We start from the raw sequence: 20,732 nt of genomic DNA, 5'->3' as shown, positions 1-20,732 counted from the left end.
GTGTTCTATGCCCTTTTTTAAAGACAACCTGGCTGGGGTTTAAAAATGTATGCTTGGACGCAAACCACATTAGTCGGCTAGCAACTATTTTCTCTAAAATCTTGCTGGTGCATGGAAATGAGGGAATCGGGCGAAAGTTGGACGGCTTGTCTGCTGATTTGTTATGCTTAGGGATAGGTGATATACAAGCAAATATTTCATGTATATTTCATACCAAGGAAGTTAAATTTTTTTCTTTCACGTAGAAGTTCAACTATTTGAAGAACGAAGTGGAAAAACGAGAAACAGAGTATGCGGCATCACTATTGTACATAAAATCTGAACCTACACGTGCATATGCAATTTTTTCCGCATAAATTTTACTGTATAATATAATATAATAAATAAATTATTAGTACCAAAGAATCTAATAATTTTGCGTAAATATTTAAAAAAAATTATTTTAAATTTATTTAAAATTTTATATTTTCATATTATTTCCTGAATTTCTGTTCAACCTACAGCTGAAATTACCAGCTGAGTTTGCTTTTTTTGTCAAATTAATGTCTTCTGTTTCGCTGCTATCCGTATTGGCTCTGTATGAGAACCTAAATTAATGAAAATACAAAACCAGTTTCATACAAAAGCGCACAAAACCACAGGACCACTTTTTTAAAAGAAAAATGTATCCTAAACACGTCGTTCGCATTTAAGCCCTACCGTCTATGGTATAACTTTTACGGTGGTACACCAGTGCGTATGAGTGACATTAATTTGAGTGTTGAAAGTAAAATTTAAATGCAAACATCAAAGCACTGTAGACTTGTTATAATCACTCAACGGTTAACGACTTGACATTTGTATACAACTGAATACACACACACACAAACGCGTGCACATATTTGTATATATAAACTTAAGTACACCAACACAAATGAGGCCGCTTTAGCTTAAATACTTAACACCACCCCGAAGGGTACGGCAACGTGATGAATAACTTGTCTCACAACAGCCTTTAAGCAGTCAAGAAAACACTTGAGCAGGTGGCTGATTAACTACTAGAACTACAGCGGCAATAACAACAACAAATATGGTACTAGTAGCACACAGCAGCGTGTTTCTAAAGAATAAAAGCAAACCAAGTAACTACTTACTAACCCACTTTGGCAGCTCAATCCCCTCAATCAGGATGGACGGATAGAAAATTCCACCTAATACCGGTGCCTCCTTCACACATACAACAACACTTTATTGCAAACACGCGCATAGTAATGCCTACTTAACTCCTAACAAAACCAAGTTTCTTCCCCCGTTTACCACCCTCACTCTACCGCAAAAAACATCTACTAAGTAACATACACCTGTTGTTTACTACTCCAACGCTACTTATTTGTGTATGCCGCTATTGTGTGCTGCTTCTTTATGTTCTCAATTTATTGTTGTGATTTGCTATTTGCCTCTTTCTTTTGCTTTTTCTTTTTCATTGTTATTATTATTGTTATATGTTCAAGTATGCAATATTTGTTTTGTGCGTGCGTGTATTGCACAATTTCGCCTTTGTCGCCTTATGTCCCGCCACTCCCTTACAAGCGAGCGTGCGATGCGTAGTATTTTATTGTATTGCATAATAGGAAACCATGCACGAAAAATTGTTATTGCACACAATACTCATTTAGCAGCGCCATTCAGAGCTGCTCATTGTCGCTCTTATTGCGCCGTCACATGCAATTGTTCACAACCTACACATGCACAGCACATGCATATGTGTGTGGGTACATGTTAAAAGCGATGCACGCGCACACTAAGAAAGTGTATTTTCGCATAGAGAGAGCGCTTGCCGGGATTGGCGTAGCCACGCAATATTTCGTACAACATAAGTCGCCAGCACAGAAGAATACTGGAAAATACTAAAAGCGAGCGCTACCTGTCCGATGTGCATGGACTTAATGTACAGGGTCTTTAGAGTTCACGTCTCTTCTTAGCAATGATTTGATTTGAGAGTGATGGCATTGCTTTCGACAGCTTTTAAGTAGAAAGTGAGAATATGCCGAGGCATATAAACTTATTTCCGGTTTGGAGATTACAAATTTTTTTGGATCAACAATTTTCAAAAAAATGTTCGATTTTAAAATGGCACTACCGAGGCACGTAAGCTTTATTTTGGGGGAAAGAATACGGAATTGTGTTTAATTTTTTGTATCAACGAATTCAAAAAAAAAATATTTCGATTTTAAATTGGCATTGCCGAGATGCATAAACTAAATTTGGGATGGTCAATTACGGAATAGTTTTTCATTTTCCTGGATCAGCTATTTTCATAAAAATGTTTCGGTTTTATTTCCATAGCACATAACTTAATTTTGGGTGGCAGATTACGGGTTTGTGTTTCATTTTCATAAACCTAATTTTGGAAAATGGATTGCCGAAATGTGTTTTATCTTTTGTATCAACAAATTCAAAAAAAATATTTCGATTTTAAGTTGGCATTGCCGAGACGCGTAAATTTAATTTGGGATGGTCAATTACGGAATTGTGTTTCATTTTTCTGGATCTGGAGATTTTCAAACAAATATCTCGGTTTTATGATATTTCCGTGGCTCATAACTTAATTTTGAGTGGAAGTTTACGGGATTGAAGTTTCATTTTCCTGGATCTGGAAGTTTTCAAAAAATATTTCCATTTTAAAAAGGATTATCGATTATTCGTCTAGAGACTTTTTTGATTTGGCTGTACAACTAATTAATTTGGTATTTTTTGTTAAAAAAACCATTTATTTAAGTACATATATATAAAAGTGAAAAAATATTTTACTCAATATATTGTCCATATATTGTTGCCGCTTCAACATTTTCCCATCTTTCAGACAATTTATGGGTTCCATCCCAAAAACACTTCTCATCTTTTGCGCCGAGCCAATTTTTAATACCTTTAACATTGCTGACCAGTATTCCAGAAAAGTGATTCTGCATCGTCCGAAGCAAGTAGTAGTCAGAAGGAGTTATGTCTTGGCTATAAGGCGGGTGAGGTGGAATTTCCCATCCGGCATTTTCCAAGTCATTTTTGACCGGTACTGCAACATGTGACCGAGCATTTTCATGATAGAAAATCAATTTCTCGTGTCTAGTCGCCCATTCTGGCCGTTTTTCGGCTGTTGCTTGCTTCAAACGTATCAATTGTTGCCCGTATAGCTCTCCCGTGATCGTTTTTAACAGCTCGATTTTAACAGCTCATAGTACAGCACATCCTTCTGATCCCACCAAATACAGAACATTACCTTCAAACCATGAATATTCGGCTTTGGTGTCGATTTGGTTGGTTGGCGTGGCTTTACATATGATCTTTTACGCTTTGGGTTGTCGTAATGAATCCCCTTTTCATCGCCAATGACAATGCGATGCAAAAACGATTTCATGCAAATTTACTTGATTTTCTGGCGTGATTTGACATAGAATAGCTGTCACTGTCAAAACCTTGACTACATAAATAAATATGAGGTTAGTAACAAATACGAAATTAATTAGTTGTATACCCGATATAAAAAATTATAAAAAGAAACAACAATTAAATAACAAAAAAAAATTGAAACTTTGTTATCCGTTGCGCTCCCGAACTTTTCACATAAAACATTAATAAATAATTGGCGCGTACACTTTGTTTACTTGTTTGGCCTCCTCTTATTTGTGATGTGCATCTTGATGTTTTCCATACATACATAGAAGAACCAACTCCGAGCGGCAGATATTTTTTATAAGGAGCTTTTTGGTGGCAGAAATACATTCGCAAGTTTGTCATTGCCTGTCGAAGGGCGACCGCTATTAGAAAAAAATGTTTTCTTCATTTTGGTGTTTCACAGCGATTCGCACCTACGCACTCCCGAATGGTAATCACTCACCAACCCATTCGGTTACGGCGGCCGTCCAGATGTGCATACATACATATGTATATCTTAAAACACAATTTTACTTAATTAAGTTTGTATAAATTTGCAAATAATTATTTTTCCACAAGTTTTCGCAATTTCAAGTTAAGAAAAATTGTTTCTCTTCATATTTTTCAGTTTGACGCATTCCTGTAAAATAGTGCAAAATTTATGTGCATGCAGTATAGCAGTCTTCATAAAGCAACAAAAAAAACAACTACAGCCATTTCATCGCATATAATTTTTTTCCTTCGTTAAAACAACAAAACACCGCACGCATGTGGCAACAAAATTTGACGCAACATTTACCACCACAACTCCATAGCAATCGTATTTTAAAAACAACAGCAACAACAACAACCCGAACGACAACATATTACAACAACCAGCGGAATTGATAAGTGCTAACACACGAGCCAGCACGCACGCACACACATACACCACCACATCCCTAGCGACGTTCGTGTCAAAGGCAACTATGCATTTGACACAACACAGCAACAACGATGATGAATGTGACAATTCAATATCATCAATAAGGGCGACAACATTAGCAACAACAGCTGGAACAGCAATCACTTGCCACACGCGTTGTACTCAACGAGAACAACAACAACAACAAAGTGCTAGCTGGAATCGACCAAATAAGCTCAATGGCAATTTTGGCCACAACTCAGTAGTGGAGCAAGTCAAAAATACGCCACAATTACGAAAATGGTGTTGCGTTCGGCCACGAGTGCCACTCACATGCCGAAGGGCAACAAGAGTAGTGTCAGCGCCAGCGTCAATGCCAGCAAAAACAAATAGAGCCAACACTAGCGGCAACACAGGGGCCACCACATTTTTACATAGTAGCAACTTTTTTACGTATGCATTAGTTGTTATAATATTTTTAAGCAGCTGTAATGTAGTGACTGTACGTGCCAGCGGCGATGGTGACGGCCAAGCGCCAATTAGTCATCAAATTGTAAATACGAGTAGCAACAGCAACGATGCAACGAGTAGCAGTAATTATCGCAATACACTGAAGGAGCGCACAGCGGATGCCTATCAGTATGATGTTATTAACAAGAACAACAACAGCAACAACAACAATAATAATAAGAATAACCACCACAACGACACAGCTGTCAATATCATACTAAGCGATTATAGTGAAGCCTTCACCAGCCTGGTAGCCGCGGGGCCACTAAACGATGTCAGTGGCAGTGGCAGTGCCAGCGACAGCAGCAGCAACAGCGGCAGGGAAAGTGATGCTGTTGATATGCCCATTGGGAGTGGCAGTGACAGTAGCAGTAGTAGTGGTGGTGGTGGTGGTAGTGATAAAATTACTAAACCCACAGTTTACGTGCAAACAAATTCGGCGGCGAGTGATGCGCCGTTCGACTTGCACAATGAGCTATTGGATAGCCTGCGTGGCACGCACAGCCTGCCACAGCAACCAACGTATACGAATGATTTTGCGGTGCACATACCGGCCGGCAGACAAGTGGCCGACGTAATTGCCAGTAAATATGGATTCAACAATAAGGGCCAGGTGAGTAAATGAATTAGGCGTTGATGTGTTTTGGTGACTGATTCGTGAAATTTGACCAAATTGTGGCATTTCTCATGAGTATCTATTTTTATCTGTCTATAAGTATATTCCATGTAACGGAAGTTTTTTAAGAAAATGCAAAATATTGTTTGGTAATATACCTACATACATACATATGTATAGGGTGCCTACTTTGGAGACTTGGGTTTTGACTTATGAGCGACGCTTCAAGTGAAAATTTTTCTGATATATAGCAGGTGACTGGTGATTGATAATAGGTGACAGGTGGCAGGCGGCAGGTCATTGGTAATAGGTGATAGGTGATAGCAGCACGATGACAAGTGACAGATGATAGCTGACAGATGACAGGTGACAGATGATAGGTGACAGATGATAGGTGACAGATGACAGATGACAGATGATAACTGACAGTTGACACGTGACACCAATGACAGCATGTGATAATAGCGGTGGCAGGATTCAATAACGGCTCGCTGGGCATATAATCTAATACCGGACATTGCGAAACGGCTTGGTAGAAAACACGGAGAGGTAGACTTTTAAGTAACACAATTGCTGAGCAGCCATGGATGTTTCAAGGAATATTTGCACCGCTTTCATTTGGAAAGCGACCCCTTTTGTTTTGTTTGTCCTGACACACTAGAAAGTGCAAGGCGCTTTATTTTTATTTGTCCACGTCTTGACAATGAAAAAAATGAGGTCTTCAAGACCTTCGGTAAATTCCCAACAGACAGCCTTTCAGCGAGCCTTTAGAGTAGCTGCAGCGAATATAACAAAAATGTTGCATGAGGTTGAACGAGCCCGACAACAGCGTGACAGGCAAGCTGCGTGAATAACGAACAATTAGCAACATTGTCATATACGGACGATTTAAGTAAAAGTACCCGCTAACGGCCACCAACGCATTACTTAATTGCAAAGCTCCGGGAGGAGCCGCCGCTCGGACTAGAGGAGGTTTTAGTTAGGGTTAAAGTCCCACACAGACGGCCAAGTAAACTTTTGACGCTTTCTTCCTACTGAAAAAAAAGATCATAGGTCATAGGTCTCAGGTGGCATCTGGTAACTGATTTCCTCTCAATATGTTTTACTATTTACAATTAATTGACCTACTTCACAGTAGTACCTCCAAATTGAGCAAATTTATTTCCTCCTCGTTGGGCTCGATTTTGGTTCAACGGGGTTGTTAGTAATCAAAATTTTCAGACTCAGTGGAGAGTAAATCCAGAAGTCATAACTGAGGCACTATTACAACCATAAAAACTTACTGCTTTGAATGGTTTGTGGCCTGGTAAAATGATTACTCTGTATTTTTTTTTAAATGATGCCAGAGTAGGTAGTTTTTTCAGAGAATGTTAAAATCGAGAATGTCAGAAACATCATCAAAGGTGTCATTCCACCATACCAGTGGTATATGGCGCATGCTCCCACAACAACATTTCTCCCTCTCGGCTGATTCAAACCTATGCCGTAATTAGAATCTTACTGGTCTCGATCCTGATGTCCTGTCTGTCTGAAAAATATAATTATATCAATAAGTTAGTCATTTTTTGAAGGCTGACAACTTTTTGAACGAACCTCCTATGGCCAAGAAAAGAATTTTTATTTTTTAACAATGGATAAAAAAATAAAATACTCAAAACAAAAAAAAGAAGTGCGTGTAACGTAGTACACATAACAGAAGTGAAACTTTCAACGCAGACAAAGAAAGACGGAGAGACCCGAGAGGGAATGAGAGAGAGAAGGAATATGTATCTAAATAAATTCACAACATTTGCAGAGAATACAAATTGACAAAATTTACAAAAAACGGAGAAGGGTCGAGCGGTGTAGGTAAACGCCGGACGCAAGCCGGGCAACAACGCGCACTACTCCGAACGTTTATCACCCGCACAAACGCAGGGACTCCAGGACCGGAGCAACGGCACAAATTACCGCAAGGCAATACGAATTAATCCGACGCCGGAATGGATAGCACTTTATAGTACGCACAAGCAATAGCCAGGAATCGGAAATAAGCGCCAAAAAGTAGGCACCAAAAAAGCGCCAAAACAATTGAGACCAAAAAACGCCCAACAGTAGGCACCAAGGAAATATAACGCCAAAAAGTAGGCACCAAAAATATATTTCCTCCAAGTTTGCACCAACAAGCAAGTGCCAAAAAGTAGGCAGTGTTATATCTCAATAGAAATTAGCAACCACAAGGAAAAACTCAGGAAAAATAGCCTGAAGTGTATCTAAAATATATATAAGGTATAGCTTTCTCTCTCCTTTTCCTCTATGTTATATCTTTTTTCTCTCTTGCGAAACGAAAATGCCCAAAACGTTGCATGACCTTGAAACTTTACTCTCGATTCTCGCTCGTTCATCGACACCTAAGAAGTTTCACTTGAATAAAAAATCTTTTTTCGTTCCCGTTTTACAGGTTTTTAATGAAACCCAAAAAATTACCATTTCATATGCGGGGAGGGCTTTATAAGTGCCCTACGTGGCTAGTCTAGCGGTGGAATTTATAACTAATGCCCCGAAAGAGCTATTTAGTGTCCAGTGCCCTGATTGTCAATTGGCGAGAGCCCTGATTGTCAAAAATTGTTGGTACTCAGAGTGATAAGACACAAATGAGAATCTTGCTAAACAGTACTTGTTTTCAGAAGGTTATCAAGTGGCAGACCAGCCTGCTGTCTTCAGTAGTGAGCTCCATGTATGAGGGTTTTTGGTCTCTATGATCACTAGCACTAATTTTGGTGGCTTCAAAATATGTGAAATTTTGCAATGTGGCATAAAAATGTTCATCAAATAGTTCCTCGGTAAGTGGTGTTGTCCCACTGACAAAGATTATCTACATTAAATTTATTAATAAAATTTCTACTGAAACTGCTGTGAAACATAGATTTCGCTCCGGACGCTTCAAAACAATTTGATCCCTTTTGAACACCAGCTTCGGGTTTGATTAGAATTAGTTTAATATCGCTAGTAAATGCGGCTTTGAATGACTGGCAGACGGCAGATATGGAATGATTTTTCATATGGAAATTTTGCCATCGCCCATCAACTCAGACCTTTTAGTATGACTTCGCAAAGCAGAGAAATTCTTTGTAGAACATAAATATAGTTTGCTTATATGTACCTAAGTATAAATTATTTTCTATCCCATAAAGATTAGAAGATAACAAGCCAAAGCGTTAAATTAGGCATTATTTATTGTTATAATGGCCCCAGTAATTTTATTGCAGGTTCATTTAAGCGGAAAACTAGAAAGAATATTGAAAAACAAAAACCGACTAATTCGGAGATACTTTTAAGTACACAAATTTGTATTTTTATGTAGGTATGTATGGGTATACATTTTTGTGATGTCAATCCCGACATTACGAAATTATATCAGGTTTACGGGAACCGGTGTCTAGGTATTTTTTATTTCAATTTCATTTCAATTTTCAAAATTTCAAAGATAATAGCAAATATTTGGAATGAAATCTCTTTTTTCCCTGAAAAAATCTTTAAGCCGCACCGAAAAACAGCTCGCTATACACCGGTAATTTTGAAGTGCTGGCAGAGAATCCCGGGCATATAATTTTTTTTTATTTCTTTTGTTATTTTTATTATTTTTTTTTTTTGTGTAATTTTTTCCGAGCGTATGGCTCGTCTTAATACTTTTCGCCATGTCTTTGGCATTTAGAGTTTGTTGAAACGCCGTTTTTGCCCCAAGAGCGCAGTTTTTTTTGGTCCAAAGTTCATTTGCCTTAAGGAGTTACATACGTTCAGCAGCGCCAAAAATGAGCAAAAAGAAAAACTGTAGAAGGGATAACAATAGAAATGAATATAAAAAAATTGTATACATTGTTTATTAGTACTTAAATTTTATACAAAAATTTAATTTAATTTTTCTTTACAAAAATTAGTATATAAACAATCACGTGACCCGAAGTATGGGGTTTTCTAAACAGAGGTGATATTTTGATACTCAAAGAAAAATGCTATTTTTTAATATAAATGATCGGATGTTTATTTCATTATAAAGAGGAAGGTGTGCCGTTTTCATGAAATTTTCCGTAACCGAATTGCAAAGTGGCTGCCCTATGGCCTTTACGAATTCCATCTTTGAGGTCATGAATCGACCCTGGACTGTTGGCGTATATCTTCCCTTTCACATGGCCCCAAAGGAAAAAGTCACAAGGTGTTAAATCACAAGATCGCGGTGGCGAATTGTGATCACCTCTTCGAGAGCTAACACGGTCCGGAAACTTTTCCCGTAAAAGATCAATGGTTTTGTTGCTTGTTGAAATTAAACGTTGTCCAGATCAAAACCATCCAATTCCGGGCATAAAAAATCGTTAATCATCTCTCGATAGCGCAATCCCTTCACTGAGAGCACCCTTTATTGGAAAACCCTATACATACAATGAAAAAAAAAGTTGCTCCACGGTCTTCATCATTTCTGTTTGAAATGTTGATGAATCTCTAAAAAGTGAAAGAAATCTTTTAAAATAAGGTTGTAGTTATAGTTTGTCGAGCCTTTTTTAAAATAAAGTTGCAGTTATTGTCTGTTTACGGCATTTTAAAAAAAGTATGCGTTTTACGTCATAAATGTCGCACTTTAATTATGTTTATAAAATTGTTTAAAAAAAATATTAAAAATCAAATCTACAGAAAAAACACTTTCGAATATTTAAAAAACCACATCAAAAAATATTAATGCTGTTGAGTTATCATGCAGATCGTGCCGGAAAAGCAGCTTCGAGAAAAGCGAGTAGTAACGGCCAGCTCGAACGAAGGACAGTTACCTGTGCGCATCAAACTCTCGTCGGGCGATTACATTTTCAACCATAACTTCGTACCTATGGGTAATTTTTACAATCTACAGAAATACGCCTAAAGCTATAAAAAGTAATAATCGATTTTTTGAAAACTCTGGACGTATGTAACCCCTAAAGACCCGCTCTAGTACTCACCCACCAGATCGCATTTCTTATGACCCAACTAAACCACCCTGATACCAGTACAAAAGCCCATCAAGCAAGTATTTCGATGATTCCAGTAGAAGTTTTTTTAAAAATAAAATTTTAATTGCCAAATAACGTCTACGTATTTTTACATTTTTAATTTTTTTTACATATTTTTGGTACTTATAGTCGGATCTTAGAGTTTGATATAACGCTGTTTTTGCCTCAAGGAAACCTTGGTTTTTTTTTGTTTTGTTCCAAAGTATAATATTTTGGTCTCAAGCACTCTATTCTTGTACCTTTTCACCGGATCTCAGTTCCTGTCACCTTTTGAGGCATCCTAATGAACGCCCGCCAAAAATCATTAAACTTTTGTTAATTTTAGGCAAATTTTTTTTATTTTCGTGTATGTTCCGGTGATACTATCTAGTATGCAATATTCTTAATATTAAAAGCTTACTTCGTATGGACACATTTTATTTGAGATAAATTGCAAGTTCACTGTTTTTTGGAGACTTACACTTCTGGTTATTATAAAAAAATATAATTTTTATATTAAGTTCTTGGGTTAGGTTAGGTTAGGTTTTGCAGCCGCCTCGGTACAGCGATGCCACTTAAGCCACGAAATGGGTCCGTTGGGAGCCGCAGGGGATAGACTGGGCTAGATTTCCCCTTCCAGACTGAACCATCCTGTGCTTTGGACAAAACGTGAAAGGTTGCTGATACCTAAAGTGTGTAGATTATTTACAATCATTAAAAAGTAGGATCCTAAATATCGATTTCTGCTTCCGCCTAGAGATGGGCAAGTGCAAAAAAGATGTTGAATTGCTTCCAACTCTTCCTCATTCCTAAAGCTATGACACAAGTCATGCATGTAAACGCCTAATCTCCTTGCATGATTTCCTATGATACAATGTCCTGTGAGGTCTTTACTAAGCTACTCATCTGAAGTCTACTCAATTCTATAATATTCTTGGACAGACAAAGATTCAGCCCTGGCCATGTTTGCCTAGCAATTTCACAGGTGATAACGCTAATCCATCTTTGATTTGCAGAACTGATTAGTGCGTCCATAACAAAAAGCTTATAAGTTGCGAGAAGTACCCCCCTTAAAATTATTTATGTTTCGCATACAGGTACCATCACTTGCAAGTTGATCAGTCCTACAGTCCCTTTGTATATCTCGGTGGCATGGAACCCAGCATAAGATAGAAAATTCTGTTCTTACTGAAACTTCTTAAGAAACTTGTGACACAGGACGAGTCCCGGCATACCGAGACTACATTAAAAATATGACGAAATCGCGGTATAAACAATTACCGCTGGCAAACCTAATATATATACATACATACGTACATACACATATTCATATAAACTAATAAACTATGAATTTATGGGCGTTCGATGCGAATCAAATTAAATGAGTGAGCGAAGCAGTCTAAATAAATGCGTATGAAAATGATTCAATGAACTGCTAAAATGGCCGTTAAGAGCGTAAATATATAGCTCAAATAAATAAGAGCACACTCATATATGATACATATATGTATGTGTGTATGTATATATGTAATAACAACAGCGTGCAATGGGTAAATGAAATAATATTAAAATATACGAAGCGAGTAGAGGAAGCTATTCGATGTGGCAGATTACCAATAGCCGATTTATGTATGCATATGTGTTGATACATACATACTTTACTTATATATACAAATGGGCACACGCCTTTTAATGAGCAGCGCTTTTGTTTTTGCAAGTTTTCGTCTTATTTCTTCTCCACTCTAATAAGCGACGCGTTTAACGAAGTGCGTACGCAAAGTATTTTGATTATCAATAAAGTGATCGAAATTTTAGGGTGGAAGAAAATCAAATATCAACTTAATTTGTAACCAATTTCGCAGAAACTACTTTATCTATCAGGATATATAAGTATGTATAGTCACTCCCTCCTACATCTTGCATAAAGGTGTATTCGTCTCTCGGACTCTTCAGAGTTTCTAAATATAGCAGCAAAACGTTTTCCAGCACGTCCACGTACTGTATAGAGCGCTTTGTTCCCTCAACAAAATGTAGCGAACCTGGTCCTTCTAAGGTTATACAGCCCCAAAGTATAACCCTTGGAAGCACACAATCTTCAGAGCATCGTTCTCCGACTCTTCTGCGAACAAAACTTGCCGTTTTTGTGACCGTTTCCAGTCGGCATTCATCGCTGAAGATGAACACAACCACAAAAAAATGTGAATATTCTCAACTTCTTACTGCTAATTGACAAAGGAAAAAAATGTTTTTTTTTTAATTTCCTTTTTTCCAATATTCCGCGTTGAAGTCTCTGTGAAGTTGTACCTAAAGTTTCCGCTGATTTACTGGGTGTCAGTTTTTGCTTTTTGCTGGTCGTCTGCAAAAAAGTCCATTCTCGTATAAGCGTCGTCGTAACGTTCTTTCCAAAATATTTACTCCAGATTCCTGAACCTCTTCTAAAATCATCCAACATGAAGCATTTCTGTTCCAGAGATCTGTTTGGACGATTTTGCGATCCTGCCTGGTTGAGGTGATGCGTTCTCGGCGACAATTTTGGCGATTGTTTGAAGTTACCACTAAAACGTTGTTGATATTTTTCCACTTTTTGGCAACATTTACCACAGACGCCTTATATATTCCAACGGTTCTTGCTATGTCTGCATAGCTCAGATTCTTGGCTTTCAAATGAACTGGAATTTGTTGCTTTTGTCCCGATGTCAAATCCGACTTTCGGCCCATTTTCTAAAAAAAAACTGGTTAAATTGAAAAAAAAGATAATCCACGTGACAAATTCAAAAGATATGTATATTTTGTATTTACTGTTGTTATATTTCAGATACATGAATATTCACTATTCAATTCTTTCACTTTTCAGACGATCTCAATTAGTTTTTGTATGCTCTTCACACAAGATCGAATTAATTCGCGCTGGCACTTGCACACTTAAGTTTTCACTTATAAGCAAAAGAACTGACCCTTTTCTAATCGTAACAGGCCAATTGACCAGACCATTTTTTATTGGGAAAAGCCCAAATTAGATTGAAAATTTTTGTATCTGATATTTGAAGATTTCAGAAAAAAATGTCATCGGTCATATATCAATGGCCAGATACTGTATTAGTCTTCAAAACCGACCTCAATTTTTCGATGACGTTCCAATCCGGTGATTGTGCAAGAGTTTCAACAATGTGGAGATATTTATATATTATATTAACCTCGTTTTTGAAGTGAAACTTCTTAGGCGTCCATGGACAAGCGAGATTGGAGAGTAAAATTTCAAGGCCATGTTACGTTTTGGGCATTTTCGTTCCGCGTGAGAGAAAAAGATATAACGTAGAGGAAAAAGGAAGAGAGAGAGCTATACCTTATATATATCTTAGATACACTTTAGGCTATTTTTCCTGAGTTTTTCCTTGTAGTTGCTTATTTCTAGTGAAAAATACCACTGCCTACTTTTTGGCGCTTGTTTGTTGGTGCAAACTTGTAGGAAATATATTTTTGGTGCCCATTTTTGGCGTTATATTTCCTTGGGGCCTACTGTTTGGGGCGTTTTTTGGTCCCAATTTTTTTGGCGATTTTTTTTTTGGTGCCTACTTTTTGGCGCTTATTTCCGTTTCTTGGCTAGTGCTTGTGCCTACTATAAAATGCCATCCATTCCGGCGTCGGATTTATTCGTATTGCCTTGCGGTAATTTATGCCGTTTCTGCGGTCCTGGAATCGCTGCGTTTGTGCGCGTTGTTGCCACTGTTTGTGTCCGGCGTTTATCTACACCGTTCGACCCTTGTCCGTTTTTTGTAAATTTTGTCTATTTGTATTCCCTGCAAATGTTGTGAATTTATTTAGATATATATTCTTTCTCTCTCTCCCTCTCTCATTCTCTCCCTCTTTCTTTGTCTGCCTTGAAAGTTTCTATGCTCTATGTACTCTGTGACTTGTGCTCAGGGTCGTTTATTTTGATAAAAGCGAAAATCGTTTTCAGTATGCAATTTTCTAGTGCTTTGAACCAAGTTTTTCTTTTTTTTTTGCAGAAGTTTTCAACAAACATATTTGTTCATTGCATCTTCAATAAAGTTTAACTTTCCAACTCCATTTGATGACATGCATGCCCAAGTCATAAAGTTTCCACAGCCGTGTTTTATAGTAGCTTGCAAATTGTCGGGTTTGAGCTCCTTATCGACCTCATGCCATGTAAAAGGTTTGCCACCTGATCCAAATTTTTATCTCGGCTGCCAAAAGTGCGGTCCTCCAAAATGCTGGGGTTCTATTTAGATGGTGATGCGTAGACTCCCATCGCTTGCTTCTATTCTTTGCACTTACGAAAGGCTTATTACGGCCTATTCTGCCATTTAAATTTGTTTCCCTCAGCACTCGAAAAAATAAATAAATAAAAAATAATTCATTTTCATCACACAAAAAATTTGAATTGCTATGCAGTGAAAATTCAGTCCATACGTACGAAACATATAACACAAAAATTCAAATAAAAAAATTCTTAAAAAAAAATCAGTTTTGCAACACATGGGCTGAAAATTTGCGCGCCTAACAAGGAAAACACTTTTTTATTCAAAATTAACTTTACTCTTCAATGTAGTGTTCATCAAGACCACTTTTTTAGCACGATTTATCTTCTGCCTCAAAAAAGGTCTCACTTTCAGGCATAACCTCTTCATTCGAGCGAAATTGTTTGTTGTTTTAGTTTTGCGAACAGCCAGTAGTCGCTGAGAACCAAATACGGCAAATTCGGTGGATTTGAGAGCAATTCGAAGTTGAATTTATGTAGTTTTAGCATTGTTTTGATTGACTTGTGTGGAGGTGCGCTGTGCTGATGAAAGAAAACAGTGAGCAAACGCGACACCCAATTTGAACAGAGCTTTCCCATTGTCAAATGTTTATGCCATATAAAGGCAAAACATTCTTTTGATATTTCTTCGATGTCAGCTCACGTAACTTCACTTTTCGATCATTCAAAATAATTTTGTGGATTTCTTTGATGCTCTCTGGGGTTACCGCCTCATTTGGACGTCCACTGCGTTGTGCATCATTGGCTCTCTACGAGCACGCTTGGAGTCAGCAAACCAACGTTTTATTGTTATCTCTGATGGAGCGGAGTCCCCATAACACTTTTCAAGCCATTCCATTGTTTGAACGATATGTTTTCCAATCGAGAACTAGTGTAACATTAAAATACAAAATTCTTGTTCATCCATTGTTCTGAAAATACCAAAAGTGGCGTCACTCTTAGCACAATAATTCACGAACTAATGAATAGATATTTTAACAGCTGTCTTCTTAAGATTAGTACTAACAGAAAAAGAGGTAAATGCAAAAGAACTAGTACCATGTATATATTAGGCTCTCCATTTGGTATCACTAGGGACCAAAAGATCTATACGCCGGGTTAACCAAACCTAAACTATGTATTAGGCTCGGGACTTTTCAGCCCATGTGTTATATGTATTCAAGCAACTGAATGCCAGAGAAAGATTTATGCAAGATGGAAACCTCTGCTCAAACTAAAAGAAGCGCGAAAAATTACCCAGTTTGAAGTATTTCTTATTCTGTATTTAACTTTTTGTGTGTACTTAAAATGTACAGTGTATTCTATAACAAAAACCATACAACTCAAGGCGCCGAAATTCCGAATAAATTGATGGAAAATTTTGTGTATTTTTTGTTTTTTTTAAGTTTTATTTATTTATTATTTTGAACGCAGTTGTGTGTATAAATTTTTGTTTACCTCTTTTGTAATATTTGCTAAAATTTCTACGCGTACACAGGCATACACAGGCAGCATATGTACAATACATATGCATACACACACATATGTATGTAAGTAGTTGCATTCGCTTATAAATTCACATTGCCATTCGGCTCTCATAAATATTTGATATTCCGCAAGTAATGACTCCCCAGTGAGCTATGTGCTTTGCAGTAGCAGACGTACATAAATCAGTTTTGGATTTATCATTCAAAAGCAGAAAATACGTACATACACATATACATACATATGGTTAGGTGTGTGTGCGATGCCAGTATATATAGAAAATACTCAAATGTAGGAAACGAAATTTAAATAAATTTCTTCACATCGGGGTGCCTCAAAAAACTTTAGCATTTACTATTGTAATTAAAAAACAAAAATATTTTATTTACATTTAAATAATTTTTCATATTTGGTATAAAAAATTTATTATTATTTTCATATTTAGAAATACCCTATGTAACATTAACTTAACTTAAAAGTAAATTGAAAAAAAAATAGAAAAAATCGATTTGTAAAAAAAAACATGGTTAGGGTTTCCATATGAAAGTATGTATGTACGAGGGTAGGTAGGTAGGTGAAATGGTTGAATACCCAGTCTGGCACTCATCAAGCAGCACTGAAGCGCCGTTTTGTTACCATTATGAGACCTCCAACAGGCAGATATCTACAGCCAGCCAGGATTTTGGTTGGCGCACTGCCCCAGGCGGTCGAAGAAAGGAGCGCCCAGTGGCCTTAGTCGTCTAGCTGCCAAACCTGGACATTTACAGAGAAAAAGCTAAACAGTCTCCTTCTCTGAAAGGTCCCCAATGCTTCTGCAATGGGCGTCAAATGGTAACTCTAGCTGGTCTAGCTGGCGAGTAGTCTAAAGTACTTTCTACGCCCTGCACTTATTGTACTGGGGCCAAAGGGTTTTGGGAAATAGCACATGAAGAAACGGAGCTCCATCTCTTCTGCGCTTTCCTGAGAAATAATTTGTGCAGCTCCTCTTTAACAACTGTGCGCGGGTAGTTAGGCGGGCTGAAAGCCATGACGTTGATCTATTGGCCCTTAGTGGTACCAGAAGTGTCTTGACCTCTACGTTTCTAGTATACTTCTTGTAATAAACCTATGTAAGCTCTGAAGCTCTATCCCCGAGAGATATTCTAACTTCTTATATTGTAGATCTCTTAAACATTACATTTGGGTTCTAGCTAATGCAGGGCCAGATCATAGAAGGTGTTCTAGAGTTTCTCTCTTTTCTAGTTCATTGCAAAATCTGCAGCTATCATTGTTTGCAATTCTCATCTTGTATGCGTGTGCCGCTAACAAATTGTGGCGTGTCAGTGTACCAACAATAGTTTTGCTTTCCTTTCCTGGGTAGTTGGAGAAGTCCGCACAAAAATAAAAAAAAACTACTTTGTTATTTGGGCTAAGCCTTTTTCTCATTTTGGCATAGCCTCCTTTCAATCTTACACATTTCGTTCAACGCTGTTCCAGTTTGTTCATCCCTTCCGAATAGGATTTGGCCAAGTCTGAGAAAGAGCCGCTCGTTTCGGCAATTACCTCCACGCTTGAATAAGATCTTTTTCCCGCATTCCCGATATGACACGACTTATGTAACTCTTTTCCCTAGTTTGAGGATCATTTTTGCTTGAGCTAGTTTTTATTAAGGGGAAAAGCCAGATAGTTAACTCGATTTCCTTTGACAACCTACTTAAATTTGCATATCCCGGCCTAGGTTGTTTTTGAAAAATGTGGATAGAATGGTTAAAACATATGACTCTGTGAAATGAATGGCTAAAAATTACCCGGGTAATATTTTCGTAGAACATTTTAGCTCCCACATAAAATAGTTCTTTTGACCCTTGCTGTAAGAAACCTCTCAAAAACATCATTCGAAAAATCGTTGGAGGATTAAAATGTTCTAGAAATGTATTCTTCGTAAAATTTTACTAGATGCTTTCACTGGCAAAACCTTCATGTCACCCAGATTGAGCAGCATACATAAATGTCAAAACTTTTTTACGAACGCTATTCCTAGATTTTTTCTGAAAACACAGGTCTATGTTACTAAGCCGTATGCCAGATCGAAGACACTCTCCTTTGCAGAAGACGTCAACTAGGTAATTGGTTAAGTTCAGCCGGGTCCATGCAGTAGAGTTATTGACAAATGAAATTCTTGAATCCATGTCAACGTGCGAAACTAAGCTAGATAATTGACTTATGGGGTAAGGGGTAGTCAGAATTTTCAAAAAATTTGATTTTTTTTTTACATTTTCTTAAAGTCTAATACCTTGAAAATATTGAGTGAAAGTTTGAAGTGAATTCGACAAATAGTTTTCGAGTTGCTTAACAATGAACAAAGGGCGCTCCAAAGCGGATAGCAAAAATTTAAATGCGTTTTTCTCAAAACTATACTTTTTGAACTGATAATCTCTGTAGATTTCAATAAAATGTATACTGATTTTAATAAACATGAAAAACTCGTGCCCGACCGAAGAATTTTTTTTTTTTCAAAATTTTGATTTTTTTAAACAATTAATAGTCGGTTTTTTTCTCGAAAATCTGAAAAATATTTCCTGTGACCGTCATTTTGTTAATTGTGAAAAAAAAGCTCGATCAGGCACTAGATTATCTATTTATAAAACTAATTTGTCTTCCCGATTGATTTTAGATGAATCTCCAAGGACTTGTGATGATCACCGCAAGGGACTTATGGAGAAACGGGCTCCATACAAACAGCGATAACTTTTACAATTATTAATTTTTTTTTTTTGAAATTTTGTTAAGGTAAAATCAAAACATGGTGTATGAATGCTATGTCTTTATTTTTGTAAAATAAAGCAATTGACTAGCAGAAAAAAAATATTGAAAATCATCTCTTTTCGGGCCGCTGACTACCCTTAACCTCTTATGTCAAACTCCGAACATAAAGGGATGCAAGTGAAAATTTCCTCTAAATCTAAATAATATAATATTCACTTATTTTTTAATTATTTTCCCAAGCACTTTCGCAACCCTAAACAAGAATGCAATTGAAAAAACAAAAACACAATTCAGGCCATGAGCGCCTAAAATCAGGAAATGTTTCTGTAAAGTAAAGCGCTACAATTGTTGTTGCTTGTCAATCACTTACAAATTCTACTCGTCGCGTGTTGCATAACCAGAATAAAATAAAAAAAAAAAAAAAACACACACAACAACAAAAACAACAAATATCCGACATGTGTATATTTGCATTTAACAGTTTTATATTGGCCATTGAGCCATTGACAACCGACTACAGGGTGCACAGATAAGTAGATGTAAGCGTACGTAAGAGAGAAGTGCTGCAAGGGTACTTGCAAAGTCCATAGAATTGGCAACACTTTGCATGCCACCAAGTGGCAACCGATTTGGCAAAGCCTGTAAGGACTTTGAAACTGTCTACTGCTGTCTATGGATTTGTATAGTTATTTACAGTGCAAGTAGTTGTTGTTGTGACTTGCTTGCTTGTGTGTGTGTAACGTGTCTGTGTGCACGCCTGGGGGTCTATGGTGTTGAGTACGTTGGAAAGTTTGGATTTGCATTACAAAATTTGCAATATATTAAAGCTATGTGCAGCAAAGTAATTGGAAATTTTAAGAGAAAATATAGAAATTAATTTACAAAAAGACGCAAAATGTGGAGAATATCCATTTCTAATTAGTTTTCATCTTATGTTAAAGACTTTTGCCTACACACCAGGCGGCAAACCGATAGCATATCAATATTTTTACCAGATTTAACCATTTCCGTTTGATTTTTTTCATTTTTTTTTTTATAAAAGTGTAGCTCATTGCCATAAAAATCAACACTAAATCCCTCTATTAAAATTAGAAAAACTATTGGTGTCGAGCGCGCCTCTTAATATGCGATAAGGCAAACCCTATTTTGCACCTTGAGCTTAAATAGAAAGCCAATTTTCTGCAGGACCGCCAAAAGCTATTAAAATGAATTCCTACATAGCCGTCGATTTCTATTTTTCCCCGATAAACCATTCGAGGTGCAAGCACAGATTGGCGCTTTATATAACTTCGCATAGTCAAGGCTAGACTTTGCATCCTAAGCTCACATTATTTTGAGGAATTAAGCCTCTCCGCAGTTGTTCGTGGTAGGTTTTCGGCGGATTCTTTGTTTGCTGTATGGGATAGATAACCCATTTTCAGAGAGAAAAAAATTGCGCGCAAATATTGAAAATTCGTCAGTAATTTTTCAGGCCACATAAGCTCACATACACATACGAGGTGTGTTCAAAAAGTCTCGCAAATTTTGTACTTTTTCAAAAATTATTTGTTTATTCATTAATATGTATTTTGTCATCTTTAAAGTCATCCCCATGAGATATTATGCACTTGTGCCAACGTTTTTTCCAATCTTCGAAGCACTCAAAAGATCATTTTTTTTTATCTTGTTCAGCTCCTCCTTCGATGCCGTCTTTATCTTGTCAATCGTAGCTTAGCGTCGTCCTTTCATGGGCCGCTTCAGTTTCGGGAACAAGAAAAAGTCACAGGGGGCCAGATCTGGGGAATACAGTGGCGGCTGTGGCATCATTAG

The 20,732-nt window shown here is 37.2% G+C and overlaps 1 protein-coding gene across 2 annotated transcripts in view; it reads left to right on the top strand.

The window, feature by feature from the left end:
- LOC128857892 (furin-like protease 2) overlaps nt 1-20,732 on the top strand; it is a 239,035-nt gene that overhangs the window by 45,698 nt on the left and 172,605 nt on the right. For both annotated transcript variants that reach the window (XM_054093712.1, XM_054093711.1), the window contains exon 2: nt 4,037-5,435. In XM_054093712.1, coding sequence (XP_053949687.1) covers nt 4,377-5,435 — 1,059 coding nt within the window. In that variant the 5' untranslated portion in view covers nt 4,037-4,376. The remainder of the gene's footprint in view (nt 1-4,036; nt 5,436-20,732) is intronic.

Source organism: Anastrepha ludens, chromosome 3 (assembly GCF_028408465.1).
Source record: "Anastrepha ludens isolate Willacy chromosome 3, idAnaLude1.1, whole genome shotgun sequence".
Lineage (NCBI taxonomy): Eukaryota > Metazoa > Arthropoda > Insecta > Diptera > Tephritidae > Anastrepha > Anastrepha ludens.
Note: the sequence above shows the minus strand (reverse complement) of the source record. Positions and strands in the feature narration are given on the sequence as shown.